At 56.7% G+C, this 27,950-nt stretch overlaps 7 protein-coding genes across 7 annotated transcripts; 5 read left to right on the plus strand and 2 right to left on the minus strand.

Annotated features, from left to right (window-relative positions):
* Positions 1–459: 459 nt before the first annotated feature.
* Positions 460–2,342, plus strand: J7T55_002179 (bzip transcription factor; the record flags this gene model as incomplete). Its single annotated transcript, XM_053136125.1, has 2 exons — positions 460–1,447; positions 1,513–2,342. 2 exons carry the CDS (start codon positions 460–462, stop codon positions 2,340–2,342), a joined length of 1,818 nt encoding a protein of 605 aa, XP_052986271.1.
* Positions 2,343–3,353: 1,011 nt separating this feature from the next.
* On the plus strand, positions 3,354–5,448 carry J7T55_002180 (uncharacterized protein; the record flags this gene model as incomplete). Its single annotated transcript, XM_053136126.1, has 3 exons — positions 3,354–3,458; positions 3,632–4,756; positions 4,960–5,448. The coding sequence occupies 3 exons, from the start codon at positions 3,354–3,356 to the stop codon at positions 5,446–5,448; spliced, it is 1,719 nt and encodes a 572-aa protein (XP_052986272.1).
* Positions 5,449–7,538: 2,090 nt separating this feature from the next.
* J7T55_002181 (uncharacterized protein) lies at positions 7,539–13,839 on the plus strand (the record flags this gene model as incomplete). Its single annotated transcript, XM_053136127.1, has 2 exons — positions 7,539–13,107; positions 13,178–13,839. 2 exons carry the CDS (start codon positions 7,539–7,541, stop codon positions 13,837–13,839), a joined length of 6,231 nt encoding a protein of 2,076 aa, XP_052986273.1.
* Positions 13,840–14,761: 922 nt separating this feature from the next.
* J7T55_002182 (uncharacterized protein) lies at positions 14,762–16,183 on the plus strand (the record flags this gene model as incomplete). Its single annotated transcript, XM_053136128.1, has 5 exons — positions 14,762–14,859; positions 14,965–15,085; positions 15,237–15,649; positions 15,718–15,901; positions 15,989–16,183. 5 exons carry the CDS (start codon positions 14,762–14,764, stop codon positions 16,181–16,183), a joined length of 1,011 nt encoding a protein of 336 aa, XP_052986274.1.
* A 212-nt stretch (positions 16,184–16,395) lies between these two features.
* On the minus strand, positions 16,396–18,174 carry J7T55_002183 (uncharacterized protein; the record flags this gene model as incomplete). The annotated part of the gene is made up of 2 exons (XM_053136129.1): positions 16,396–16,966; positions 17,078–18,174. 2 exons carry the CDS (start codon positions 18,172–18,174, stop codon positions 16,396–16,398), a joined length of 1,668 nt encoding a protein of 555 aa, XP_052986275.1.
* Positions 18,175–19,914: 1,740 nt separating this feature from the next.
* J7T55_002184 (uncharacterized protein) lies at positions 19,915–22,184 on the minus strand (the record flags this gene model as incomplete). The annotated part of the gene is made up of 4 exons (XM_053136130.1): positions 19,915–20,270; positions 20,325–20,790; positions 20,944–21,356; positions 21,512–22,184. 4 exons carry the CDS (start codon positions 22,182–22,184, stop codon positions 19,915–19,917), a joined length of 1,908 nt encoding a protein of 635 aa, XP_052986276.1.
* Positions 22,185–26,094: 3,910 nt separating this feature from the next.
* Positions 26,095–27,913, plus strand: J7T55_002185 (kelch repeat protein; the record flags this gene model as incomplete). Its single annotated transcript, XM_053136131.1, has 2 exons — positions 26,095–26,230; positions 26,298–27,913. The coding sequence occupies 2 exons, from the start codon at positions 26,095–26,097 to the stop codon at positions 27,911–27,913; spliced, it is 1,752 nt and encodes a 583-aa protein (XP_052986277.1).
* Positions 27,914–27,950: the final 37 nt, after the last annotated feature.

The following is a 27,950-nucleotide window of genomic DNA, read 5'->3' on the forward strand; positions in this document are numbered from 1 at the left end:
CCCTGGCACCTCTCATCCTGGCACGTCGGCAGCACAGGCACCCACTCCAAAGATAACCCCCCGAACCTGCCTCTCCGTGCCTATCCTCCCTCCTCCTCCTCCTCCTACTCTGGCCCTGTTTCCTTCTCCCTACCGCCTGCAAAACCGTTTCATATCTTCATACTCCTCCCTCTCAACATCCACACACGTCCAACACCCTCTACTGGTCTATTTCATCAACCAACCCTCTCCATCAACACTAGTCTCATTCTCATCACTCACTCCCTTCACTCACTCAATCGCCTATCTAGCCATCCGATCGACCGAGATCGACCGACACTGCGACGTTGCGTATCCATCCGTCCATCATCCACCCGACTTGGGCTGCGTAGAACAACCACCACATCGCCACCTCACATCGAGACGACTTCGTCTGTGTGGGTTGTCAACAGGGGAAAGGAAAGAGACACAGGAGAGAGCATGTCCACACAACACATCAAATCTCAGAGCCCGGCTGCCTCGCAGTCTGGCGCCGTCGACCCGCTCGTCGACTCCATGTTGGACCTGTCCGGCTACGACGACGCCGCCCAGTACCACTCCCACTCTCACTCTCACTCCCACTCGCCCTCGCTATCGCCCGCCGCCTCCAAGAACCTCACTCCCTTCGCCAGGCCCGTTCCTGCTACCGTCCAGACCACCCAGGGCACTCTTCTGTCCGCCTCCTCCACTCAGCCCCTTACCGGCCCCAGCCATCAGTACGACCTGTACAAGCAGCAGACCGGCATTGTCCCAGGCGCACTAGCCAACACCCTCCAGGTCAACCAGAACAACGCCCACATTGGCGCCGGCTATCAGCAGTTCGACATCGACGCATACTTCGCAAACATGAACGACGGCTTCGACTTCAATGCCTCCCCGGCCCAGGGCGCCATGGACATGGACTTCGACTCCCCCTCTACTGCTGACCAGAGTCTGTTCTTTGGCGAGTCGACGGTCAACCCCAATGCAATCGGTGGGCACGAGGACCACAGCCTGCCATCCCCGCCTGGCGTCCCCAACCAGGGCAACGTCGGCCGCGTCTGGCCCGGCATGCACCAGCAGGCCGCCCTCGCAAAGGCTCAGGCCCAGCAGAGGCAGCAGCAGCAAATAATCGCGCAGCAGCAACAGCAGCGCGCCACCCAGCAGCAGCCGAGGCAGCAGCGGCCAAAGAGCGGCGCTCAGCCAACAGACCCCATCGTCGAGCAGAAGATCACCCAGCTCCTCAACTCCATGCGTGCCAAGTCCTCGGGCCCCGAGTCTCAGAACAACGCTCCTCTGATGAACCTTCCCCGCGCTAGGAAGGACGAGGACGACATGGACGAGGACGAGAGGCTTCTGGCAAGTGAGGAGGGCAAGAAGCTGAGCAGCAAGGAGCGACGACAGCTGCGCAACAAGGTCTCCGCCCGCGCTTTCCGATCAAGGAGGAAAGGTACGTTCGCATTGTTTCAGCTACGCACCCCAATGCTTCCATCCACATTGCTAACAAGAATCCAGAATACATTACCCAGCTCGAGGCTGAGATCGCCGGCAAGGTGACCGAGAACGGCGATTTGAGGGCTCAGAACCGGGCCTTGCTCGACGAGAACAAGCGTCTATCTGATCTGACCCGCATGCTCCTGTCTTCGCCTTCCTTCTCCGACTTTCTCGAGCGCCTCAGCACAAACCCTGCCCCTGCCTCCCAACCCGCCCCTCAGGTTGACCAGAGGCAAGACGCCCGCCAGGCCCCGAAGGACGTGAACCCCTACGCCACACACCAGCAGGTGCAACGCCAACAGATCGGCTTGGCCATGCTTCCAGAGCAGAACATGGACTTTTCCATGGTTGGCGTCGACGCCGATGCCTACAACTACCAGCCTCAGGTCTATGCAGTCCTCGAGACCCCTGAGCCGCTCCTCGATGCGTCTGTCCTCGCTGGCAAGTCATCCAACTTTGTTGGTGAGGTATTCGAGTCTGCGCACGACGAGAAGGTTGACATGCCCGTCATTGAGCGCCCGATGGTGGCTGAAGAGAAGCTCAGCGCCCCCAAGGCCCCGCTTGTCATCGACGAGCAGTTCGAGAACGACCCTGACTTCGCGCTTTACCATGGCTCTTCGGCCCCGACCGTCTCTGAGGAACAGGCAGCGGCGGAGCTCGACTTGGGCGGCCTTGTGCAACATGACCTATTCGGTGGCGTCGAGTCTGAAAAGATGCTCGCGCGCTATGAGCTCGTTGACGCTGCAGAAGAGGAGGAGGCTGCTGCTCGCGCCATGGCTCGCTTCCAAAGACTTTCAGAAAGCATGGAACAGGTGTGCGCGAGGCTCGAACTGCTTACTGCCGACATATAACTGGGGCTTCGGCCCCCTTTACACATCCCTTTCCTCGCTCCATCTCGCCTTTCACTCATAGCCACTTTTTCTTTTTCTTTTTTCTTTCTTCGAATTACACCATTCACTGTACATGGACAAGGTCACGATGGACTACTATTTTTATTCGATGGCGTTGGGGGCTCCGTGGGTATTGGGTCGTGGGTAAAAGGGTTTGGCATTGGCTGGGGTTACCGCTCGTCGTCTATGTGTTGTCGGTGGTCAAGTTCCTGTGGCCGTTGTCAAAGTAGATACGGTGCCGGTGCAGTTATGAACATAAAGCTATGGGAACCGCGAGGACCGGCTTTCGGGTGCGCCAGAGATACAATGCAATATGCTGGATATCTGCCACAAAATATGAAATCATGATAATCAATGCTTGCCTGCCTCAATGCCTGCCTCTGTGATTGTGACATGCCAAATGCCGGTATCTCAATGCTCGACGGCGCCGGCTTTGCGGTGGAGATTCTCCCCGTATCGCAGAGTTGTGCGTCTTGTTCTTCCTGCTCCACTGGCTGCTAAGAAGACGCCTGTATCGCCGTATCCCTATGGGCCGCGAAATGCGGCCCGCCGCAAGGCCCGCCGCGGTGTGTGTCTCGTATGATGGTCAACGCGAGTGGCATGGCCGAGCTTGTATGTGGCTTGAGATCATTCTGGGTCTACTGAGCGCTACCAGGTTTCCAGATCATCCTCGCGGTGATACTTACCCCGAGGGCAGGGGGTCCACGACCCTGACCCCCCGGTGCACCCCCGGATTTTTCTCCGCATGATCTCTTGCGCCTAGGTCTTGTCGCTTCCTACGGGCCGCAACGGACCGAGTACGGTAGGGCCCATGTATATATACCAATTGATCATGAACTCCACAAGCTATGTTAGGCGGCGAGTGCCTCAGGAACCTTTAGAAGGGCAGCTCGTTTCGCATATCGACGAACGCAAGACGGGACGGGCATGAAGGCTTGGCCAAGGCAGACGGACTCAACACCAACACCTACGATGGGTCTATCCTCACTCATGATCCTGGCCGGCGCCGGGGCTGCCATGGCCCATACAAGCAATGTCGAGGTGCCCGCGAGTCTTCCTACGCGGGCTCTTGGTCGTGTGAGTGATTTGGCCCGAGGACCCCCCCCCTTCTTTCTGTCAATCAGTGATCAATCCAAAGGCTCCCTTTCTGTTGTAAGCGGCGCTAGGGATGAAGGCCTCCAAGAATCCTACCAGAAATTCTCTTGTGTCTTATTCGCAGAAGTGGAAAACACTGACTAACACGGCCCAAGGATGCTGTCGCGTACTCAGTTGAGCCCGTTTGGTTGGACTCGTTCTCCAACAGCAGTCTGATGGTCACGCTACTTCATGGCATCTCAAACTTGACGGGCAAGGCGACACCTATTCGGATCGGAGGCACAACGAGCGATCAGACATACATTGTGGAAAGCCTGCCCGGCAATGCCACGTCGCTCGAGAGGACTAAGCCCAGCACACAATGGAACGTCACGGCTTCCTGGTTCTCCACGTTCGCTAATTACTTCCCTGATGGCACGGAGGTCATCTACTGCCTCAACCTCGCGGACAACTCCAGCAATTGGGCCAATACCCAGGAACAGGCACGTGCCGTGTGGGAGGCGCTTGGGGAGAAGCTGGTCATGTTTGAGCTCGGAAACGAGATAGACCATTTCATCGACAAGGGCTGGCGAGATGCGAGCTGGGGCGTGGCTGAGTATATCCCGCAGTTCAACAACCTGACGGCTAGCATCATGAATGCTTCCTGGTACGCCGAAGCCGGCGATGCTGCGCCCAAGTTCCAGGCCGCCGTTTTTGCCGACCCGCCGTGGGTGCCAGACCAGCAGGACGAGATTGACGATTTCGACATTGTCAACCTGACCAGGGGAGGGCTGGTCGATCCGGAGCACAAGGTTGTAGAGACCTATTCAGTCCACCTATACCCACAATCGACCTGTGATACGGAGCGCTGGCTGAGGATGCGCCTGGACCTCTTGAGCAATCACACAGCCCTCTGGTTGAATGTGTCGCAGTTCGTGCCTCAGGTCGCTGCCGCCGATTCGGCCAACACGTCCCTCGTGTTCGGCGAGACCAACAGTGTCAGCTGCGGAGGACGTAGCGGCATCAGCGATACCTTTGGAGCCGCCCTCTGGGCAGTAGATTACGTTCTCATGGCTGCTAGTATTGGGATGCCCAGGGTCTACTTCCACCTTGGTGCCCAGTCGCAGTACTCGGCATTCACGCCTTGGTCGTACGAGCTGAATAACGAGACGCTGTCATCTGGGATTCGCGCCCCTTTCTATGGCCACTACTTCGTCGCCAAGGTGGTGGAGGGGTTGGCGGAGGATGAGTCGTACGGAATAGCTGCGCTGCCGGGCGCAAACTCGAGTGACCTCAGCGGCGTAAGAAACCCCCCCCCCCCAAGCATCAGCATGTGGAGGCACCTTGTGGTTTGTCTCGTTCGCGACAGCCTTCCACGAGAAGATGATCAAGCGACTAGTCTCCAAAGCCTGGAATAGACAGGACAGCTTTCAGGCACACACGCACATATCTTTTCTTTTCGGATGCACTTGAATACGCGATAGCTAACATCCGGGTGTTTTAGTATGCTGTTTACCGGGGCGATGACCTTGCGAAGCTTGTGTTCCTCGACATGGGTGTTTGGAACGGCACAGAAGGGCTCTCGAACCCATCCACACTGAGCAGCACCGATGGCACCGTCTTCAGCAACGGGACAAGGCCAAGTTACAACATGACGGTGGCGTCGTCGTGGGCACCGGGCCAGAATGTCAGCATCACTCGCTTGCAGGGCCCCGGCACGAACGCTAAAAGCTCGGTGAGCATCTCGGGCGTGACGTTCGACCCGGCGACGGGAGATCGAGTGGAAGGCGATGCCGAGGAGGAAGTGGTACAGGTTGGCGAGGGCGGTGCGGTCAGTTTCCACCTAGTGGCGGCGGAGGGCGTTCTGCTCCAGGTTGTGAGCAATGCGACGGCTTCTCCAGGAAGTGGAGAGGCGTCGGGAGCGTCCGCCGCGGTGAGCGGTTCCTGGAGCATGTTCGCGATGGCTGTCTTGGTGATAGCCTTGACTGCCTGAGCCCAGCAAGGATGTGAAGTGGAGCTGCCGTACCTAACTAGCTCGCACAATGACCAGCACCCGCACACCTCACCGGTCTTGTTCTTGTCGTGTCAAATGATGGAATATCGTAGTCGATGTGCAGTGAGGCGTGGATACAAGATGGCTCCACCGGCCCTCCCCACGTGTGAGCCAACATCTCATCCATGTCAGTTATATGTGCGTGTATACGTAGTACCCGTATGAGCACACCTTGAACACGAGTGGATCTAGTTCTTGACCAGCCTGTACAGTGCGACTGGAGGGTTGGTTTCAGAGTGGGAGGAGGAGGGGCGCGGGAGTGTGGCAGTCTATAATGTACTTACATGGTGTCAGTCATTCCAACCTGGATGCAGAGAAGCGCCCCGAGCATGTGAGATGAGATGCCATGAGATGAGATGAGATGAGATGATACGACACGACATGACACGACCCGAATAGCTTGAGCCTCGACCACCATGAGGCTCGTGGAGAGGCCGGGCACTGCATTGCCACGAGATTGGTTCTTTCCGAGGGCGGCGATCAAGATGGCCGTGCTGCTGGCATTTACCGGAGACTAAATATGGACGCACAGAGACTTCAAGTACATGTGGGCTAGGCAGAGCGTGTTCAACGTCGGGCCATTCCATCTTGGTGCCGGCGGGAATTGGGCTGTGATGATGATCATATTGATTGGCCTCCCCCCTTCTGCAGCAAAGCAAGAAGATCAACAGGATCAACAGGACCAATGTGTCGCTGAATGTCGTCGAACAATCAGGCTGACACATTGCCAGTCTACTTTTTGCTGTGCCAGCTGCCAGCGTGCATGGGGTAGATGCACGGTTGCGGCACGCACACTCGTGGTGGTGGTGACAATCATACAGTAGTCTGCCTAAGCATGCACATGGGCAGGCACATGGCACATGGGTGCTCGTGCTTGGGCCTTGGGGGCCGACACACTGACCTGACTGAATTGCTAGGCGTGCTAGGCGTGCTAGGTAGATGAATGAATGGGTGGAGGTTGGGTCGCCGTTTGGTCCTAGTTCCAGGGGTAAAACGGGGTGGGGAGAGGTGGGAGGGGGGGTCAGAGAGAGAGAGAGAGAGACACACACACACGAGGGCACGGATCACCGCACCTCTGGATTCTCCAATGGCCCTCGTTCTGTGGTTTCTGCTGCTCAGAAGGTATTCAGTGTACCTAGGTATGTAGTCTCGGTAGTCAGGCAGGTAGATATTGCTAGGGGATCGTCTGCTTTCCTGTCTGAAGATCAATTGGACCTCACTGCCCTCGAGAGTCCAAGGTCTGCCAGCTTCGGTGCCAGCTTCGCTGTGGTCAACTCCCAGGTATCTACCGCGTGCCCAGAGACCCATGCCCATGCCCATACCCACACCCACATCCACACCCACACACATTGCTCTCGCCCACGCCCACGCCCACGCCCACGCCGTCGCCAACGCCAACGCCAAACCTCACGTCTTTGCATCTTTGCATCTTGACATCCTCGCAATTTTTTCGCATCCTTGCGCGTGCCGCGAAGCAGCCCGACACAAGAGATCGTATCCTGCCCATCGAAGCTCCCGTCTCGCGACACTTTTCATCCCCCCCGGCCCTGCCCATTCGGCCATGCCGCATGTTCGTCCTCCACAGATAGGACAAGAGGACACCGACCTCCACGCACTGTCCGAATTCCTCACCCGAGACCCTTGCTCTATCTCGCCGGCTGCTATTATCATCAACTCCTGAGTGGAGACGCCCACCCAAGGACACGCGCACACAGCAGCACCACAGTCCAGTCCACTTGGCAATATCTCCAGTAGCCACATCGACTGGCTCATCCGCTCACCTCCGAGCCAGTGCCAACATCCAGCCCGCCCAGACGCTCCTACGCCCCGGCCGAACTGAGAGCTTCCCTCTGCCACAACCCACAGCGGAGCCGCCCTCAGACCCAGGTACACACCAACCTGCCTGGCCCGCCAAAGCAGCCCTCCTCCTCTGGCCCGCAAGCCTCGAGGGGCTGTGGCCGCCTCGGCCTGCACAGGCTTGTCCCGACAACCGCCTCCGTCCTCTCCAGCTTCATGTGCTCCAGATCAAAATGCCCTGGCAACCTCTGCCTCGCATCGCCTTCGCCATCGCGACCTACCCCTTCGCCCCCCAAGAGCCCGAGGACCTACCGCTCGAAATTGGCGACGAGCTGTACATAATCGAGGAAACCCCCGACGGGAGCTGGCTGCGCGGGTACCTAGTCGCACAGCCCTCCCTGGTCGCCGGCCTGACCTCGGTCAAGGGCCAGACGCTCGAGGCTAGGATTTACAATGGCATCTTCCCCAGGAGCTGCGTCGAGATCCGCGAGGTCCTCGGCGAGACAGACGACCCGGACGGCAACCCCGACCCCGACCCGGACAGCTTTGTACAAGCAGCCGACCCGGGCACCGACTCTGCAAAAAGCGGCATCACGGGCGACGTCAACAGGCGTCGCAAGAACGATGGCGAGCTGGGCCCCGTACTCAGTCCGGTCAGTGACGGCGGCAGGCCGAGGAAATGGACAAAAGACCTGCCAAACGGCACACATGGCGCCCTGTCCGTCCCGGTGCAGAGGGACCCCGACGCCCCTCGCCCGCAGGCCCCGGTGCCAATGTTGAAGATCGGCGACGAGACACCTACCTCGGCCTCCGAGCCATTGATCGACGAGATCGCATCTTGTCTTCGCGAGTGGCATTCTACAAACTTGCACGAGCTCCTGCTGTCGCGCCAGTACCCCAAGCTGGAAAACCTCGGCCAGCTCGTTACTGCGCTCTACTTCGCCCGGCAGCAGTTCCTGCACAACGTCCTCACAGCATGGGAGTACAGGCGCCTGCGCGAGAGGACCGTTTGGGATCTCGTGCGCGTCAACAAGCTTTGCGGCGGAGAGGTCATTGTGCGCGATCCCAAGGAAAGGGGGCGGGTGCTGACTGCGGACGACTCCGTCGTCGAGGTGACCAAGCTGCAGTCCGTCATGAGCTTGCTGGATGAGCCGCCTCGCCCTGTCGTGGAGTCCACGTCTCTGCACCATTTGTTGGTTGACGTGCGAAGCATTGCCGGCTCTCTCGGCGAGTCAACGACTCTCGTGCTTCATCTTGTCAGACGGCCCCTTGGTGGGCTGCCCACCCAGCTCTCGGAGCCCTACATCATCGAGATCCCCGCAGGTGGCGCCATGGGCAGCCTGGGCAAGAGCGCACACGCGCGCATGCGGACGCTCTTTTCGGACCTTTCGCCCCAGGACACTGGCACTGCGCCTTCGGTAGAGTCCGAGATATACCTGGTTGTCAGGGTCCGTGTTGCGGAGCAAATCGTGACTGGTAAGCCGAGCTCAAGGTCCGGCTCTTTCTCGAGGGAGGCCGCGTCATTGTCGAAAGATGGAACCCGGCCGCCGCTTTCCAGCGGAAACAAGTCTGTGCGAAGGAGTTTGATGTGGGCTGGGAAGAGCACCAGGTCGGCACTCTCCAGAGGCTCGCCTATGGCCAAGGTCGACGAGAGGGCCGAGGAGAGGCCCTTTTCCGGCGGCGCGGAGAGCAGAGAAGGGCCGCAGCCGCCGGGGACCGCTAGCTCAAAAGCATCTCACTCGTCTAGCGATGGAACGGCAACCATGACGGCAGACCGGCTCGCTGGCGTAGGGTGTCTGAGGCTGGATGCTATCCTGAGGCAAGACGAGGAGGTCGAGCAGGTGCTCGACATTTGGTCACCATCGGCGAGGTTCGTTTCGGAGAGGGAAACCGGAGATGAATGGGACCCCCTGATCAGGGAGATTGTCGACAGCAAGTCCGGTCAGTATGAGAAGTCGAAAACTGTGGAGCGGCTCCAATTGCACCTGAAAGCCTTCAACCACCCAGACTCCGATGTCCTCATCAAGGCCACGCCAACCCTGCTGTCCGGCACCTCCAAGACCAGAAAGATGGGCTTTTCGGGGGCGCCCACAAAACCCAGGTCGGATATTTACATCACCCTGGACGAGGCAATCCTGTCCAAGCAGACTCTGCTGTCACGGTACGGCGCCAGTGCGAGCTCCATGCCCTCAAACTTACCGGGGAACAATGTTCAGGTTACTCTGGAGGTTCGGAAACCAAGCGGTGAGCAGATTGGTGGGTGCATCTATCCCTCTTCCAACTCCGATGGCCTCGACACTTGGAAGTCGACTGCGACAGACCCAGGTGAGCCATGGAGGCAGACCTTGCGTTTGGTGTTGAAAGACGAAGACGTCCCCGTCGCTCACCTGGTCATGTTTCTGGCCAATATGCCCAATCCACCCTTCGCCATAGCATACTTGCCACTGTGGGACCAGCACGCCTTCATCAGGGATGGAATACACGGCTTGCTCCTGTACAAGCTTGATGAGTTTACCTCGTCGGCACAGGCTGGGCCTGTGGGCAAGGGTGGCTACCTGTCTCTGCCACCGACCGCCAAAGGTCACTCGGCAGACGTCACTGGCCCAATCGCAATCTTACGGCTGGAGTCGTATCTCTGTAGTACGCGATACTCTCAGGATCGCGTGGTTTTGGCCCTGCTCAAATGGAAAGAACGGGCACGGTCTGAGATTCCAGGCCTGTTGAAAGAGCTCATCTTCGTCGATGAGATAGAGATCGTGAAGCTCCTTGACGACATCCTTGACTCGCTCTTCGCTATCCTTGTCGAGTGGGCAGGCAACGATGAGTACGAAGATCTCGTTTTCAGTGCCCTGGTACGGGTATTGGACATCACTCACGACAGACGTTTCAACATTGCGCCTCTGGTAGACCAGTACGCGGAAACGAAATTCAAATATCCATTCGCCACGCCTTGCCTGGTCAGGTCGTTCACGAGGCTATTACAGAAGCCCACTGAGCCGGAAACAGCAAGAAAGTTGAGGGCCACATTCAAGGTCGTCCGTCACATACTCAAGTTCATCACCCATGGTCGGGGCCAACAAAAAGAGAAGGAAGCGGGAATCGGTATCACCAGCAACAACCCGGGTTTCACTCGGCATTTGCGTAGCATTTTCAAGGCCCTCGACTCGATGATGCGCAGCTCTGCGCCCGTTCTTGTTGGCAGCCAGACCTTGGCAGTCCAACACTTCCACACGTGGCTGCCGGAGCTCTCTGGGCTGCTGACAAACGAGGAGATCCTGCACATAGCCATCGACTTTATGGACTCATGCTCGTTCGTCAAGGGCAAGCTGGTCCTCTACAAGCTCGTCCTGATCATCAACTACGCCAAGTTAGACATCTTCTCGCACCCTGAGCAGAGGTCCGCTCTGAGTGCCAACACCGTCAGATGGATCGCGCCTCACTGGGGTCATACAGAAGAAGTGACTGGGGTGTGGAAAGACCAGGTCCGCCTTTGTTGCTCGATTTTAGCCAGCCAGGTTGACCACCTTGGTCCAGAGATCCCGGATTACATACCCAAACTCATCGATTCGTATCTCTGCATCCAAGCGGTGCCCCAGCGGCCCAAGCTCGGGCTGTCGCTGTTGTTCCCAACCTCGTATCCGTTCCCCTCCAAGCCCACAAAAGACAAGATGGTGGTGGAGGAAGCTCTCATTGAGCTATCGGCCGTCCTGTCGGCACTGGCGAGCTCGCCTAGCGGGATGCAGTTGGAGCTGACCGACGATGATTTGAGCGTGGTGCTGGAGAACACCCTTCACGTCCATATGAGCATCCTGCAGGGCGAGGCTTTCCCGCCCGACTGGCTTAGCGTCCACATATACCACCACAAGTCCGCCATGCGAACTTTGCAATACCTGTCGAGCATTTTACTAGATACCTTCCTGCCGCACCCAGACGAGGCGGAGTCCTTCAACACGGAGCTTTGGAAGGTCTTTTTCACAACCCTGTTGAAGTTGGTCGGCAGTCCGTCACTCGCTCTCGAGACATTTCCTGAACAGAAAAGACGTGCTGTCTGGAAGATCGCGGGTGATGTCCGCGAGCATGGGTCGGATCTCTTGAGGAGGACGTGGGAGGCTATCGGCTGGGACACGAGCCCTGATGAGAAGCAGCGCTATGGCCTGAGTAGGATGGGCGGCTATCAGGTCCAATACGTCCCAACGCTCGTCGCTCCGATTGTTGAGCTCTGCTTGAGTGTGCACGAGGGCCTCAGGAAAATGGCAGTTGAAGTCCTGCAAACGATGATTGTGAGCGAATGGACACTGAGTGAGGACCTATCCGTCATTCAGACCGAGATCATCGACAGCCTGGACTCATACTTCAAGACAAAGCCCCTAACCGAGAGCATACTTCAAAAACTCTTTGTTGGTGAGGTTCTGGACCGATTCGAGCCGCTGGCTGAAATACCCGATGAGCCCCTGTACGCCGGAATCCGCGATCTCATGGCGACGGTCGACGAATTTCTAGACCTCCTTGTTGCAGTACATAGCGGGGATGGTTCTGGCGAGGCCTCAAACCTCATTAACCGTCTGCGCCTGATGGAGTTCCTGCGTGACATGCAAAAGGAGGAGATATTTGTGCGCTATGTACATCAGCTGGCAGAGCTGCAGGCCGGGGCGAGGAACTTCACAGAAGCCGGTCTGGCCCTGCGCCTGCACGCTGATCTCTATGATTGGGATCCTGTCAAGTCCATTCCGGCCCTCTACGACCCGGAATATCCTGCTCAAACACAGTTTGAACGGAAAGAGCGCATCTACTTCGACATGATCAAATACTTTGAGGATGGTGAAGCATGGAGCAGTGCGCTTGCCGCCTACAAGGAACTCGAGGCCCAATACGAGTCCAACGTGTTCGACTTTTCCAAGCTGGCCAGGACACAGCGGGCCGTTGCCACGATCTACGAGACAATTGCTAACAGCGAAAAGCTCGTACCGAAGTACTACAAGGTCGTCTTAAGGGGCCTCGGGTTCCCGGCAAGCGTGCGTGACAAGGAGTACATCTACGAAGGTTGGCCAAACGAGCGAGCATCTGGCTTTACAGATCGCATACAAGAGCAATATCCCTCCGCACAGATAGTGACCAGCGAGAACATTGACGACGTCGAAGGACAATTCCTGGTCATCTCGTCAGTCAGCCCACACCGCGATCTCGCCCATCACGTTTTTCAGCGGGCCAGGGTCCCGCAAATCATCCGGGACTACATCATCTCCGCACATCCCCAGCGATTCTCCATTTCAACTAAGAGAAGCACCAGTGGCGCGGTGGAGGAGCACTTTGCCGAAAAGGTAGTGTATACAACAGTCGAATCGTTTCCCACCATACTGCGCCGCAGCGAGATCGTGAGCACCGATGAGATGCGCCTCGGAGCGAAGGAGGCGGCACTGGAGCGCATTGTGCGCAAGACGCAAGAAATGACGGCGGTCGAGAAGAAGATTGTCGACGGCGACAGGAGCGACGAGGTCGCGCAGCTACTCGTGGATGCAATCAGCATCAGCGTCAACCCAGATTCGGAAAACAGCGTTGTGTCTTATCGTCGACTGGTGCCTGGGACGCAGCCGACCGGTGACACAGCCTCACAGTCCGGCGACGCAGAAGACTTAGAAGCGCTAGAGGAGCAGATGCTGGATCAGCAGCCAGAGTTGGATGCGCAGGAAAATGCGATCAAGATGGCCCTGATTGACCACGCCATCATGATCAAAAGATGCCTTGCCACGTTCGCGAAGAGCTCCAACCAAATCCTATTGAGCCACCACGGGGATTTGCAGAGATGTAAGTTGACTCGATGGCTGTTCGCCCAAATCCAACCCCTTGATTTGAAGTCTGCTAACACCGGTTCCAGGCTTCGAGGCCACCTTTGCGGCGGAAATCGAGGCGTTCACGCCGCCGCAACCTGCTCGGGATAACTCGCTGCCCTCGCCATCAATGGCAACCCCGACCACGCCAAAGCATCAGCACCAGTTCAGCACGGTGTCAGCCAACGGAGCAGCTGAGGTCTCTACGGTGCAGCCGGTATCCCTACGTCAAGGTCGTGGTGCGCGGCTGAGCTTCCTGGGCGGCCGCAAAAGGGAGCCGCCCCAGCAGCCGAGGACACCGGTAAACGGCGAGCAGGGCGACAGGAGCGAGACGGCAAGTAGCCGAAGCGAGAGCAAAGGCGCGGACAGCCACAGGAGGAGCTTCTTCCGAGCACCGTCGCACGAGACCCAGCGGCCTGCCATGGGCATCCCAGGCAGCGCGACCAACGGAATCCAACAATCCAACGGACCTGTGTCGCGATCGGGTACAGAGGGCAGCGATTGGATAACCGACTCTGGTAGCCATGGGAGCTATGACACGCGCATTCTCGCGAGCACCCCGGTGGATTCTGCCGATAGGGAGAAGGAGAGACTTGACGGTGCTGGGACGCCTAAGCTGGGGGGCATGAAGAAGAGACTCAGCTTGCTCAGGATTGGCAAGAAGGCTGGCAGAAGTAATGGTGCCATGGGTGCCCTTGACGAGGAATGAGCGGAGCGATCACTCCTCCCCTGAGGCTGGGGGCAAAGCCGCACTGGCGAAGAAACTGGAGTGGGCAGCAGTTCGCCCGGCTGCAAACCCCTTCCCAGGCTGATTTTCTTTTCTCTTACTATTTTTCCCTCCGTATTCTTTCACCTTTCTCAGGGCATCGGGTCTTTGGGGCACTTGGCCCGCCAAGGGTCGGGGCTTGGCCGTGGACTGTTCCAGCTATGCACCCAAGCATGTTTCCGGGGGCGGAGAGTCTGTTTTTACTTAACCTAATACTGTGTGAGGGCAGCTGATCATCTAGTGCAGCTTGCCATCTTGGCCGCCCGCGGTTGGGAGCAGGCGTTCTGGAAAGTTGGGGACGAAGCTGGATAGATAGGATGTGCGCGGTATCTAAATACCACAGGCCCGGCAGAAGCTGTCAGCTGGGAAGGAGGGCATGGGCTGTATTATTTATCCTGTATATAATCGTCGTCGTCGTCGTCGAGTTTCACCTAGATACCACCAACACGCTTTCTGCTTTCTCCTGCCTAACTCGTCGAGCCTGTGTCGCCGTGAGGACTGGCTCAAGTGTGATGTTGGTGCATTGTCAACGGACCTACCAGGCCATAGGTATGGCAGAAATATGTTGGAATGACGAAGTATATAATACTAACGGCACATGTAGACGGCCATACCAGCCTGAATGCCCAGCTCAGATAGTCTAGGTGGTTGCAGAAGCCAGCCTCTGTGGCTTGCTGGCTTGCTTATTCATCAGCCTACGCAGGTAGGGGTCGCCCGGCACACGTCAATTGCATTGCAAACGCGCAGAACTGGGGCATGTCAATTGGCAGCCAGCAGACGACCCGTCTGCAAAGCGCAAGAGACCGTAACAGCAGCAGCAGCCGCCCTCTGGCTACAAGAAGAGTAGAAGTCCAAAGGCGACATCATGCCCAAGTCCAACAGTCGGCGTCTCGACAAGGACGAGAAGAATGTCCTGCTCCACCTCTTACAGGCGCCCAAGCTGACCAACTGCGACATTGCCCGGTAGGTCTTGTCTTGCCAATACATACAGTAGCGACGCTCCGCTCGTCAGAGTTCCAGCATGCTATCAAGACTCATTTACAGGACGGTTGACTGACTATCTACCAGCATCCTCAAGGTCGACGAACGGACCATCAGCCGTCGACGGAAACAGCTCAGGACTCTCGGCCACCTGAGCCCTGAGAGGAACGTCAAGGGCGCCGAGAAGCTTCATGACTGGCAGCTCGAGGTTGGTCTCGCTTCCGCATCGGCCCGCCGTCCTAGTTGCGGTGTGCGATGGCGAATGGTGATAGTTGTGGTCAGGGGGGTGGTTGTGCCCTGCCGTCTTCCGTCTCCCGTCTCCCGTCTTCCGTCTGCTGACCTGAGCCGGTTCGCTCCAGAGAGTCATCTCCCTTCTTGACGAGAACCCTGACCTGCAACTAAAGGACATCAAGGACTTTTTGCAGACCGAGTACGACCTCAACGTCACCGTATCCACGATAAGCCGCCAGCTGTCAAGGGCAAACCACGCCCGGGCCAGGAGGCCAGGCTACAAGGGCAAACGACCCGACCTGCAGCCTCCGGAGCCGCCAGGCCCTGCCCAGGACCAGCTTCAACATGGATTAGACGACGCAGCAGCCGGCGAGCAGCCGGGCCAGAGCCAGCCTCATGCAGTCAGTGAGCTGCAGCCCACGGCTGCCTCGCAGCAGGATCGCCCGCTGCTGCTGAGATGTCCCTACTTCGCGGCTAATCCTCAGCGTTACATGAGCCACCCCTATTGCCAGAGCGCCTGGCCTACCGCCCGTGATGCCAAGTGCGTAGCCCGCAGCAGCCCCATTCCATCCTTAAAGCCCCCTTCATCTGACCGCCGTCCTGGGATAGGGACCATGTCGTGCGGCAGCATTCTGTCCCCAGGTTTAGGTGCAACCGCTGCATGGAACACCTGGACGACAACACCGCCCTCATCCTGCACCAGCGGGCGCCAGATCCTTGCCCTCTGCGGGAGTGGGTGGCACCCGAGGGCGTCGACGAGGAACAGAAGGAGAAGTTGCGGAGGATAGGCCAGGTAAGGATGAATGAGCGAGCCCTCCTCCTGTGCGCTGTGCACTGGGCGTCGGGTTTCAATACAGCCATGCTGACTGTTTGCACGCAGGGCGACGAGGTCGAGAAGTGGAAAAGGATGTTTCGCGTTGTCTTTCCCGGGCTTGAGGATATGCCCAACCACCTGATACATGAGACTGCATATTTTACAGCTATTGACCCTGCCTTGGGGGCTCTCCCACAGGCAGATCAGACAAACCAGGCGGCGGAGGCGATGGCGGTAGCAACAATAGCAGCCACTGAATGACACGGAGTCTTTCGCCACACCATCCACCGGGTTGCCCTATTCAATCAAACTCCCCCGCCGCCTGTCTGTCTCCATAAACACATTCAACCTGAACGCCAGAACCATGCGGATGATCCAACCGTATCTTAATCAAAACGCCCAAGTATATCCGTATCCTGCTGCCTTCTATGAACAATCAAACCCAAACGGTGGAAGTGGCACACTGCAGGTTTTCACCAGTACGGTCCATCGCTGCCAGAGCCCTCTGTCGCGGGATCCCAGTCCCTCTCTATCCTCCACGCGTCCTCAGCCTTGATTCCCATAAAGGCAATGTCGCATCCCCGGTGGCCGTACTTCTCGGAGAATACGCGTCTGCCCGTCTCGATCATCATGTCCAGGCCTACCTGGAAGCCTTCAGGGTCCCTGTAGAACGGCTCGCCCTCGCCTCCACCCTGCCGTAGCTGCCACATGTTTCTCCACCAGCCGCCGTCGATGTACTTGACGGCCTGCATACGGTAGGCGATGTCCACCAGTTGCTCGATCGTCTCGCCCTGCTCGTCAACCAGCCTCTTGCGCTCGATTTCTTTGTCATCCAACTCCAACCCGTCGATTTTCGACAGCTCCTTGACCTTTTGCTCTTCATTGTCTTGTGCGTCGGCAGGGCCTGGGTCGCCGGCGAAGGTTGCGTGGGTGCCGGGTATCCGGAAGAAGGCGGCTATGTTGTCAAGCGTAGTCGAGGTATCGATGATAATGCCGATCTGTGTCGAGCCTTGGAAGTAGCCTGCCCACTGGAGGCGATCGTACCTGGAAGTGATCCAGTCAGTCAGGAACGCACGGTGGGATATAGAAAGGCGCGTGAGAGTAAAGAGAAGGGTCCGATTCGGAGGGATTCCCTGCGAGACCATGCTTGCTTACATGTCACAGTCGGTGGCATAGAAGGGGATGTGGGTATCCCAGCCGCCGACATCCAAAATGGCATCCCGGTGCACCAGGGTCAGGTGGTCGTAGGCAAAGAAGTGGTGGGCCCACTTTGGGATGCCCGGCTGGTGGAGGTAGCGCAGGATGGCGACAGCCCTCGAGTAGAGCGAATAGTTGGCAACGTCCTTGGAGCCGTCGGTGTGGGGGCGGAACTCCTTCTCGAACGAAAAGGCCACCACGTCCTGGTGCGACCAGAAGAAGTCGGTCCAGTTCCGCTCGAGCGCGGTCCAGGCGTAGAAGTTCTGGAGCTGTGCAAAGGTGAAGAGGGTGGGCGTGACGATGACGTTGACGCCGAGCATGGCGAGCTGGGTGTGGTTCATGTAGAAAGGGTTCTGGAGCGAGAGGAGGTTGTCACGGTTCGAGTACATGACGCCCGTGTTCTCGACGACGTAGATGTCCTCGGGGGGCCAGCCGGCGGTGATGTAACTCGAGACACACTGCAGCAGTTGCGGCCAGTTGCGCGTGAAGCCGATCAGGAGCGGCGTGTCCTCTGGGACATGGGTCCTCGGAGGGCGGTTGATCTCGGGCACTCTGGCCCGCAGCTCCCGGCTGACCTCTGCCGGGGGGTTTTGCGACAGCATGGGGAACGGGTCTGGGATGGGCGGCGCCGACTGTCGTGGCGGCTTGGGCGGCGGCTTCTTCTTCATCTCGTACTCCTCATTCCTCCACGAGAAGAACTCTCTCTCAAGAGGGTCCATGGGCTTCTGGTGCGGGTTCGGCTCGTCCAGCAGGAAGGCTGCCTCGCCGGCGGGGGAGGGCGGCTCGGGCGCCTTGGCCGTGGGCTGCAAGCCCTTGCCCTTGGCGCCGGATGCCGTAGTCGGGGCAGCGGCAGAGGCTGCCCTGCGCTTCACATCCTGCTGGGTCGGCAGTAGGATCTCATAGCCGCCATCTTTCATCCAGTTGATGATAGAGGGGAAGTCGGTCGACCCGGCCGTGCCATCGTGGTGGGACGTCAAGTAGAAGATGCTGACGAAGAAGACAACCAACACGAGGACGCCGCGGAAACGATAGAGAGCAGAGCGGCGGTAAGACATTGCACTCAGGACCAGGAGAGCACAAATCTTCCCATTACGCTCGCTACTGCTGCACGTCGCCTCTGTTTGGGGAGGGCGAGGTCTTGTTTATCGGTTTTGTGTGTCTGCGCTGCTCTGCCTGTTCTGTCTGTCTTGGCAGAGGTGAGCAGAGTGGGAGCACAGCAGCGCCTCAGGCGAGTAAGTGTCGATCGTCCCGAGCAGACTAAATTACTGCAACCCGGCCAGGGGCGCCTCAGACAAATGGATGATGACGATGTTCAGGAGCGCGGGCGCGGGCGGATCAGGCGCTCAGATGCAGGAGTATAACGATGCGAACGAAAACAGGAAAAGGAAACAAGGGGGAAATGATTCTAATGAAACAAGAAAAGAGCGTCGCCGATGGCGGGGGGGAATGCGATGGGCGAGAGAGAGCGAGAGAAAAAGAGAGGAACAAGAGAGAGGGACAGATAGAGGTTGCAGGATACCTACAGTCAAGTCGAAACATGCGTGTCTTCTCCGGACCCTCGATTCATTCACTCAAACTAACTCTCTCCTTCACCCACCCACAGACCCATCCAACCATCCATCCATCCATTCATCCATCCGTCCACCCGTCCATCCATCTGTCAATTAATCAATCAGTCAACTAAGTCATCCAGTCATCCAGCTCTGGCGACTTGGTCCTGTCCGTCGACCGACCGACATGAGTGGCCAGGAGGCGCATGCAGTACGCACGTAAATAGGGCATGCAACATTGCTGTGCAATACCCAGTGAGCCAGTCTAGCAGACCTAGACTACGTAGTACCGCTAGCTGAAGTACCGGACGGAGTACGTATTCGTGCATCATTATGGAGCCTACGAAAGCCGGTGGTTGATTGCAATCAGGGTTGATGTTGGCCGGAACCCACTATTCAACCCGGGTCGGGACCCTGGAATCTGGGCCCTCAGGCCCTTTGCTGACCAGGACTGGCCGAGACTGGTCACAACCAACCCACGACTAAGCAAGGACTGACACGAGCCAGGGGTTACGCCAGGTGCGGGAGGTGGGGAGCTGGTGGGTGGCCTGGTGGCACGGTGGGTGGGATGGGCACACAAGAGACGGACGGAAGCTTTCTCCATTCAGCACCCGGCATCAGCGCCAGCAGCAAACGGCCGCGCAACACCGTCCACATCCCTCATGTTTCAGACTAATGACAACGGCGCCTGGAGGCCCGGCCACGCCCTAGACGACCTAGATTGCCGGCTGCTCAGCTACTACACATAGCTCACATCTAGACAAATACCCTGATAAATACCACGGTAGTCCGTCTACATGCTACTTGCTACCGCGGCTTACCGGTGCGTTCAGTCCCGTACACACTGTCACATCTGTGATAGAGCCAGGTTCCACAGGCACAAAAAGGCCGCGCAGAGCAGAGTGCAGCACGTGGGTGGATAATAGTATAGTACTACAGTATCTAGTCTAGCGGGCTACTCACGGTCAAAACATAGGTCAACGGCCACCACGGCCCAGCATGCTGCTGCACATGGTCCGCAGCCAGAGCCTACATCTTACGTAGACTAGTAGGCAAAGGTCAAGGCCGAGTCCCGTCCAGCTCACTGCACATTTCTTGCCGCTGGCCGGAGAGGCGTGGCATGGGCAGGGCAGCCTCAGCAGAGTAACGACATTGACTTCTACTTGCCCCTGCGCACTTACAATCCAACATATCAACACATACTGTACGTGATGATGATCGTCATCGGCCGGCACAGTCCGTAAATCACCCACTGTCACCAGCGACAACACGCTTCCAGCAGTGACGCATGCCGGTCCCCATAGTCTCCTCCTCCACGCTTGCTCGGTCTGCCCACCGTGTTCTTTCGGCCAGCACTATCGCGGCCGGGCTGTCCTCAATCTCGAAGCTGTGGACGTGCATAGTCAATTTCAGATGCGAAAAGACCCACGGGACACTCCCCAAGTCACCAATGTACTTGACGCTAGCCTGCCTCTTGCCATCTGTCGGTTGGAAGAGCCCTGCAACAAATTCCCGTGCAATCCGCCTCCTACTCGCCGTAGAGCCAGTCCCGAGAACGGGCAGTACATGGCTTGGGAGTTCCCACAGTCCGGCGAGAAGCCCTACAGCACACCAGGTTAGCTGGGCTGCTCCTGTCGGTTTCATGGCCAGCTTACCCTTTTCTGGACGTTTCTGGATCAAATAGCAGCCGTCACTAGTGCGCCTCACGGCACAGACGACAGTCTCTTCCTCTCGGATAGCCTTCTTCGAAATTTTGACGGGAAATCTCTTGGCATGAGAAATGACAACCTCAACAGCCCGAGACGAAAGTGGATGCTGATGATCGCGCTGACCTTTGCCCCCAGGTAGGCTTGGGGAGCGCGTTGGGGTTGGGGACGGTTTCTGAGTCCGCTCGGATCTCTTGGCTGGACGCCTGGGTCGGTCTTTGTCCTCCACAACAGGGTCCCCAGTGACATCCTCGAGAGCTTGGGCGCTCCAGTCGGAACAGATCCTGCAGATGTCTTCCATGTCCACCATTCCAGCAGTATCGTGAGGGTTGTCTGAGCCAAAGCCTTTCATGACTGCCACGGTCCTGCCCTCCTCGAAGGCTCGGCATGTGAAGTTGATGGGGCAAGCCACACACTGCAATATCCACGTTAGCAATCTCGAAGAAACGATCGGGGTTGGAACAAAGCCCTATCCCCCGCAAGTTCCAGAATGTGAAGTCCACTGAGAATATACACAAATCGCCCGTGTAAGAACGCACAAGGAGTGTCTGCCTCGTTGGATGCTTACATTTGGCTGGGGGCTACAAATGGTACTGCCTAGCTCCATCAGAGCCTGGCCCCATCGCCCCGGCACATCACTTGGTAAAGCCTTGCCCGTCTCCTTGTCAACCTCGGAATGCTCTGATGCATTGACCTCGACAAGAGCACGCGCGGCAGCCCATAGCAGGTCGATGACGGCCTTGTCAGACTTGACATTGCCTAGGATTCCCAACTGGCGGCTAAGCACGCGCAGGACATTGCCGTCAACCATACAATCCGCATTCCCAAAGGCGATGGCAGATATTGCGCCTGCGGTGTAACGGCCCACGCCGGGCATCTCGTCCTCGAGTTCCTTGGCGGTCTGAGGCAGTAGTCCGCGCCGCGTTGGATGTTGAACTACGGTCTTGGCCGCCTCGTGTATCCTCTTCGCACGGCTGTAGTCTATTCAACCACAGAGGTTAGTGCTCGCTAGAAGACCGCAGGTGCTCCCAACTCGAGACCGTGCCCATGGTTACATGAGTTCTCTCATCGTTTGAGAGGGATTTGTCGGGGGTGGGGTTTCAACAGGCAGCAGATTGGTCTCAGGCTTTACTTACACCCAAGCCCTCGCCATGCGGCCATGACCTCGTCCTCATGGGCCGCAGCTAGATGCACTATCGTCGGCCATTTTCTCATCCATCGCGTCCAGTAGTCTTTGACAACCGCAACCCTGGTCTGTTGAAGCATGATCTCCGAAATCCAAACTTCATACGCCCGTACGGAGAGTGCGTCGCGTGACTCGGCTGTATCGCCGTAAAGCTCGGGGTTGAATGGTTTTCGCCATGGCATCAGTCGCTGATCGCTGACGCTGTCGAACCAAGTCAAGAGGCCAGATCGGCCTCTCTGGCCAGTGTCTCCGACGAGGAGCAGCGGCCGGTGGTAAAGAGTTGAGTGCAGGCGCGTGGTGGAGGGGGATTGGCAAGCGTACGCCTGCGTCTTGTCGCCTTCGACGCCAAAGAGGCGTTCTTGCAAGCTGGAAGTGTACTTGAGCCCCAGAGCTGCTGACTTCGTGCCGGGCCTCGGTCGTTTGTCGACGTGTTGGAGGGGGCGAGACAGAGGCTCTTGTTGGGGTAACGCGTCGCTCAAAGCGCGTCTCTTCGGAATGGCGCGTCCTGGGACAGCAGCCTGGGTCTTGTGCGTCCCACCGTCGCCGGCCACTTCCTGGTCCGACGCCAACTGCGATCGGATGCGCTGAGCAGCAAGTAGTGAACTTTGCCGTCGGTTACCCATCGCTGGTATGTGGTCGCTGTTCTGGATGATGCGTTCGTTGTAGTGGGAGACTAGCCGTATTTTGTGACTAAATTAACAGTTAGTGCACCACATATTCTTTTTCACCTAGTCTAGAGGTTTAAGTTCAAGTCAATTTTGTGCATTGCACATTCAAATCTCACACATAATGATGAGTTGTTTTAATCATATAGAAGCTAACTTGATATAAAGCATTATTGGAACACGGAGGGGGATATCAGTGGAGGTAGACGGGGATCAAGTCAGGGAGACATGTCAGACTCTATGGCTAGAAATATCTCATAGAGGGTGCAACTCACCGCGTCTGCGACACAATATGCACGTATCACAGTTTCTTGATTGATGATTCCAGTATTACCAGAATGGTTTTGTGTGCATGACTGCTGGGACGACGGGGACGTGGACACGAGCCAGAATCAATAAGCCTACGCTGAGGAATCACATCATTCGATACAATGTTCTCTTGACAGCAGCCCGATCGAAAAAGAAATTCACCAGACAACAGCTACTCCAAGTCCGTCTTAAAATATCACCTCCACGCGCCACGCATCTTTTCAATAAATTTGATATAATAGTGTACTTTTGGCTCTGGATTCATTGTTCCGACATCTCCACCTCATGGCGACCTCCCTCAGCGACAACTTCTACCCGGCCGAACATCTGCTCCCGGCGATGCGAGAGGTGCAGAATGAATCCAGTCTGGAGTAAGCGGCACCCCCCTGGGGCTGTCTCTGTGAACATGATACGGGACGTGCCGGTGTCACAGCCTGGCTGGCACGACTCCCTCACTATTGCAGCTGCGGTCCCTAGCATGCCAGCTTTCCCCTTTGCTAACCGGCAAGGAATTTCTCGATCTTAAGTGTCTTCTGTTAAGGCCTGATGTAGTGACCGGCTGCGCGTTGTGAAAGTACGGCCCGTCTAGGGCGATTGGTCCAGGGTAGTGTGGACTTCCATCATAACCGCGTCGTCGTTTCGAGGGTTTTGGTTAGGTTGACATTTCATCCGGCAGTGATCAGTACTACTTCTCAGGGACTCTGTTGAGTAGGGGACAGGCCCTAGCCAGACTTCTACCCGGCTTTGCTGTTGTAAGGCGGGATGAGTACCAGTAAGCGGAGGAGGTGTGCCAAGTGCTCCTAAAGGAAGATTGTTGTTCTTTCCTGGCGCATCGTACGATCACTGAATTCGCGCTCGCTGCGTGACATGAATCTAAGATGGTCCACTCTCGGAGATTGGGGTACGAATACATATGATATGGCATGCACCAAATATTTTCTTTAGCCAGGGTCGGCTGAGCATGGAAGATAGTCGCCCTCTCCCTCCCGGCGGGTAGACCACTATGCTATAATTCCCTGCTTGTGACGCCGAAAGAAGGGTTCGCACATATCAGACCTCCCGCGACCTTCTCTAGCGTACAAGTGTGCAGAGCCTCATAAGAACCCATGGGTGGAGATCAGAACATCATGGACATTTCGCCAACCTATTTACATTCTTGATTATGGCGCCCGTCAGCAGCACTCGTTTTAAAACTCCATAGGGTGAAGAAGCATCATCATGACGTTCAAGCCACCGTTCACTCCTTCTTTTCGACCACTCCAGATTTCCCTAGCTTTACACCTCTGCCAAAGAGACTGCATCATTTTTCCACTGTGCGACGAGCTGGAATCCAAGCAGCCGCCGTAATTACCCAAACCGCCTAGACTTGTTTGATTATATCTCGCTGAGCCCTGCGACCTCGTCAATCGTTGTACTTTATGTACGTAGTCCGTCCATCTTCACATCGTCCAACAGATAGTCAGGACGGAATGAAAGCGCCACTTTTACCTGAGACCGATCGGTACGTCAGTGACCGTACTGACCCTCTGTCGTATTCTCGAGAAGACAGAGCTACGGCCCTGGACCGACCAAAGTGAACAACAAATGACAGTTAAAGATATTTTGCTTTCTGAGCTTCAGTTCCAGGAAGCAAGAAAACATTAAATTACAGCCAAGGTGGTTGGATGTCATCTGTGTCATTGGCAGATGAAGTGCTGTTAGGCTGGAGTGTACCTGGGAGGTGTTGGATGAATGTTGGCTACCAGGTGTGGAAGCTGTAATTAGGTGGGTTGATGAAGGATACGGTTATAAGCGTACCTTGCATGAACAAGCTGGGGCAGGCTGGGTTGTATATATGCGAAGAGGTTGAAGTCTAAATGTTCGTGGGCATGTAAATGGTCAACAAAGCTAATCTGACAAGAGATGTCCTTAGGCTCGACGATGTGGCCAGGATCAAGATGGCCATTTCATTCACTGACCACATACAACAACGAGGCATTTGGGGACACCAAAGCCGGCCCCACAATCAAAGTCCGTCACAGTGTTGATCGTTTTTTCCCTGAATCGACTGTTGGCATGGCGGCGCAACGCCGCGTGGCTTGAAGAGCTTGACATGCAATAGTGACCTTTTTGACAGAGCAAAACGGTTGTGGTTCGGAGGCACGCCCGTCCAAAGCCATCTTCGCAGACAGCAGCAGTGTGAATTCCTATTTAGGATTATTTTGGTACCTCTTAACCCATTATTCACGGGACAGACCACAGCGAAACCATCAACCAGGAAGCAGCTTCTCTCCGAACTACTACCCGAGTACAGCAGAACCAAGGACACACAACGAGAAACAAGCAAGAAGCACAGATCAAACCCTGCCGCATACATCGAGATCATGCCAAGTGCCAAGATTGGTTCATATGAAGTTGTTATCGAGAACAACATACTGGTGGACAAGTGGAGGGACATAGATACTAAAACAATCCCATGTCGTACATGTACACAGTTACATACTTAGTGACTTGGTCCGTACTTCGACCGGGCGAGTTGCTACACATTGCCCCTTTGTATCTGGAACCCCGCTGATTAATGGCAGGACTACACCCAGGGCGGGGGGGGGGGATTTGAGATTGGAAAGCATGGGAAGGATTATAATCCCTCAACAGAGATGGTTTCAGAATGTGAACTCAAACACAAAAAACTTCTACCAAGTCCTACTGTAACCAGTGAGATGGGCTTTCAAGTTGAGTCAATGAGTACCGGCTTTTGTTACTAGTGGAGTGCTAGATCTGGAGAGGAATAAGAGTTCTGAACCCGGGTATGAAATAATATGCTGGACCGCAAAAATTGGCAAAACGCAAAGTGGAAGCAGATATTGCAAAATGCAGTGTTCTTCGAGTGTATTGCTAGAAGTAAAATGTATTTCCGACGTCCGAATTGCGCGTCCGAAATGAACGACAGCATGGGGGAGAATCCTACTACCACTCTGGCGGCCAATCACCTGACGGCCTCACAATGACCGCCCAGGGTCCCTGACGGTTGTCGAGGACGAAACATGCCAGCCATACAACAGGAAAGCTGGTTCAGCTAGTTAGGCGCCTTTCTGGAGACAACAGGCACGGCCAACAAAATTCCACGATTTCCACAAGGCATTAAGCTGCGCCGCAGCGGGCGGTCTGTGGGAATCCTTCCGTGGGAGAATCCTTCTGCGAGACTCACTACCATCGTACATATTGCGAGTTGCCCCTTGTTCGATTCGACTGACCCCCACACCACCTTTACAGAACTCCATAATTCAGCCTCAAATACCCATTTAAGGGCCCACGGGTGCCTTGAAGAACTCATTGTATTGGTTGATAAACTTGTCTTCTTGTAGGAATATTGTGCCCCGGAATATTCTGACCAACCAGACCCCTGATGAGCCGAGGCGCGTCGTGAAGCAGACACACTGTGCACAAGGTGTGAGAATCACCGCACCCCAGGGCGCGGACCTCCTTTTTATCACGGCGGCTGCCGCTTAATTTTCAAACCTGACCTAGTGTCTTTCCTCCCTATCCCGGACCTTTCATCCGCGAGGCAGGTAAACACAAGATGAAGCGACTGCTTCTGCTATGCGGCGCTCTGCGTGCCTCTGCCACCAAGGGGAAGGATGAGCCTCCTCTGGTTGCCAGACAGGTTGATGGTGCCATCTCGGAGGGAACCTATTTCAGAAGGGGTTACCACTCATGTGAGTCCAAGTTTGGGGTGCCGACCAGCTCTATAGAGCATATTGTGCTAATCGGTGTTCGACATAGCCGCCGTCCTGAATGGAAGGGTTTACATTGACGGCGGCGAGGTCTCCTTCTCGAACAGCTCCGAGACCGGAGGCGTCGAGTATCAGTATTCTGATTCGCTCCTCTACATTGATATCACAACGGACTTTTCACCCAGCTCAGTGACGGTGGCGTCCGTAGCCAAACCCTCGGGGGTTTCCAACCTAATCCAAGGGGGTTTGTGGGTTGATCAAGACGCCGATGCGGTGTACACCGGCTTTGCGGGTTCCGCCTCAGCCTTTGGGGATGGAGCAGAGCAACCGCAAGGGCTGTGGTCCTTCCAACCCGGCTCCGATGGCACGAATGGAACTTGGACCAACTTGAACGACACCACCGATTCCTTTTTCGCGTCAGAAAAGCGGCCGTTCGGAGCCGCCGTTGCGAGTGGGAACGGCACCGCCTTCCTCCTCGGGGGCTTAGATGTTTTTGGATCGTATCACGTTCCCATCAGCGGGCTTCTCTCGTATGACTTCGATACACAGACCGTGACCAACACTAGTGTGTCCGCCTCCACCGATGGCTTCCTGCAGATGGGGTCGATCCAGTACGTCCCCAACTTTGGGTCCGCAGGGATACTGGTTGCCGCCGGGGGCAACCACGCGTACGTGACCAGCTCAGGAGAGTGGGCCAGCAACTGGCAGGCCTTCGACACAGTACAGGTGCTGGATATTGCGTCGGGCGAGTGGTATGACCAGGTGACGACCGGCAGTGTCCCTCCATTCCGGATGCAGTACTGCATGGCCGGGGCGGCATCGTCGAACCGCACCTACGAGATCCTGGTCTATGCGGGCTGGAACAACACGCTGGGTGAGCGAGCCGTTTCGTACGATGCTGCGTATGTGCTGTCGCTGCCATCTTTCAACTGGTTCAAGGCCGACTACGAGGCAGCGAACCCACGGCACGCCCTGACGTGCGAGCACATCGGTGGTGGGCAGGTGCTGACCATCGGTGGGCTGGACACGTCCCAGAACGACGCGGCTAACCAGTACCGAGGCGTCTTCCACACCAAGGACGACTTCCCTCAGGGCCTGGGTGTCTTCGACCTCAGCAGCTTGTCGTTCGCAACCAGCTTTGAGGCCAATAGGACGACGTACGAATATGCAACCGCACTGCGCACCTATTATCAGACCCGCGACCGCGTGTCAAGCTCCATGGGCGACGCGCTGCAGGCCGTCTTCTCGGTCGAGAACTTCACGAGCTCCGCCACCGCGGTCTCGGGCTCCTCGTCAGGCTCTGCCGGCACTTCGGGCGGCTCAACATCGTCATCCTCTGGAGGAGACTCCGGCTCTGGAACGACATCCAGCTCAAACACTGGTACGAGTCGCACGGGAGCCATCGCGGGCGGCGTGATTGGGGGTATTGCCGGCGTCGCCCTCGTCGGTGCAGCGGTGTTCTACTTCTTGCGCCGCCGCCGAGAGGGTCAGGACTATCAAGGGAAAGGGGTTGTCAGTGTCAATGATGGGAAGACATACCAGCTCTCGGACGGGTCGGAGCCATTCGTGCAGCGCTACCAGGTGGCCGGCGACCCTGAGGCTGCTGAAGTACCGGGCAGCAAGCCACCGGGGTATAATCTAGGCGGGCGAGCAGAGTTAGCTTAAGCCTGACCCTATATGTGCTCTTAAATATTTAATAAAT

This window comes from Diaporthe amygdali, assembly GCF_026229845.1.
Source record: "Diaporthe amygdali strain CAA958 chromosome Unknown NODE_65_length_99946_cov_58_239854, whole genome shotgun sequence".
NCBI classification, from domain to species: Eukaryota; Fungi; Ascomycota; class Sordariomycetes; order Diaporthales; family Diaporthaceae; genus Diaporthe; species Diaporthe amygdali.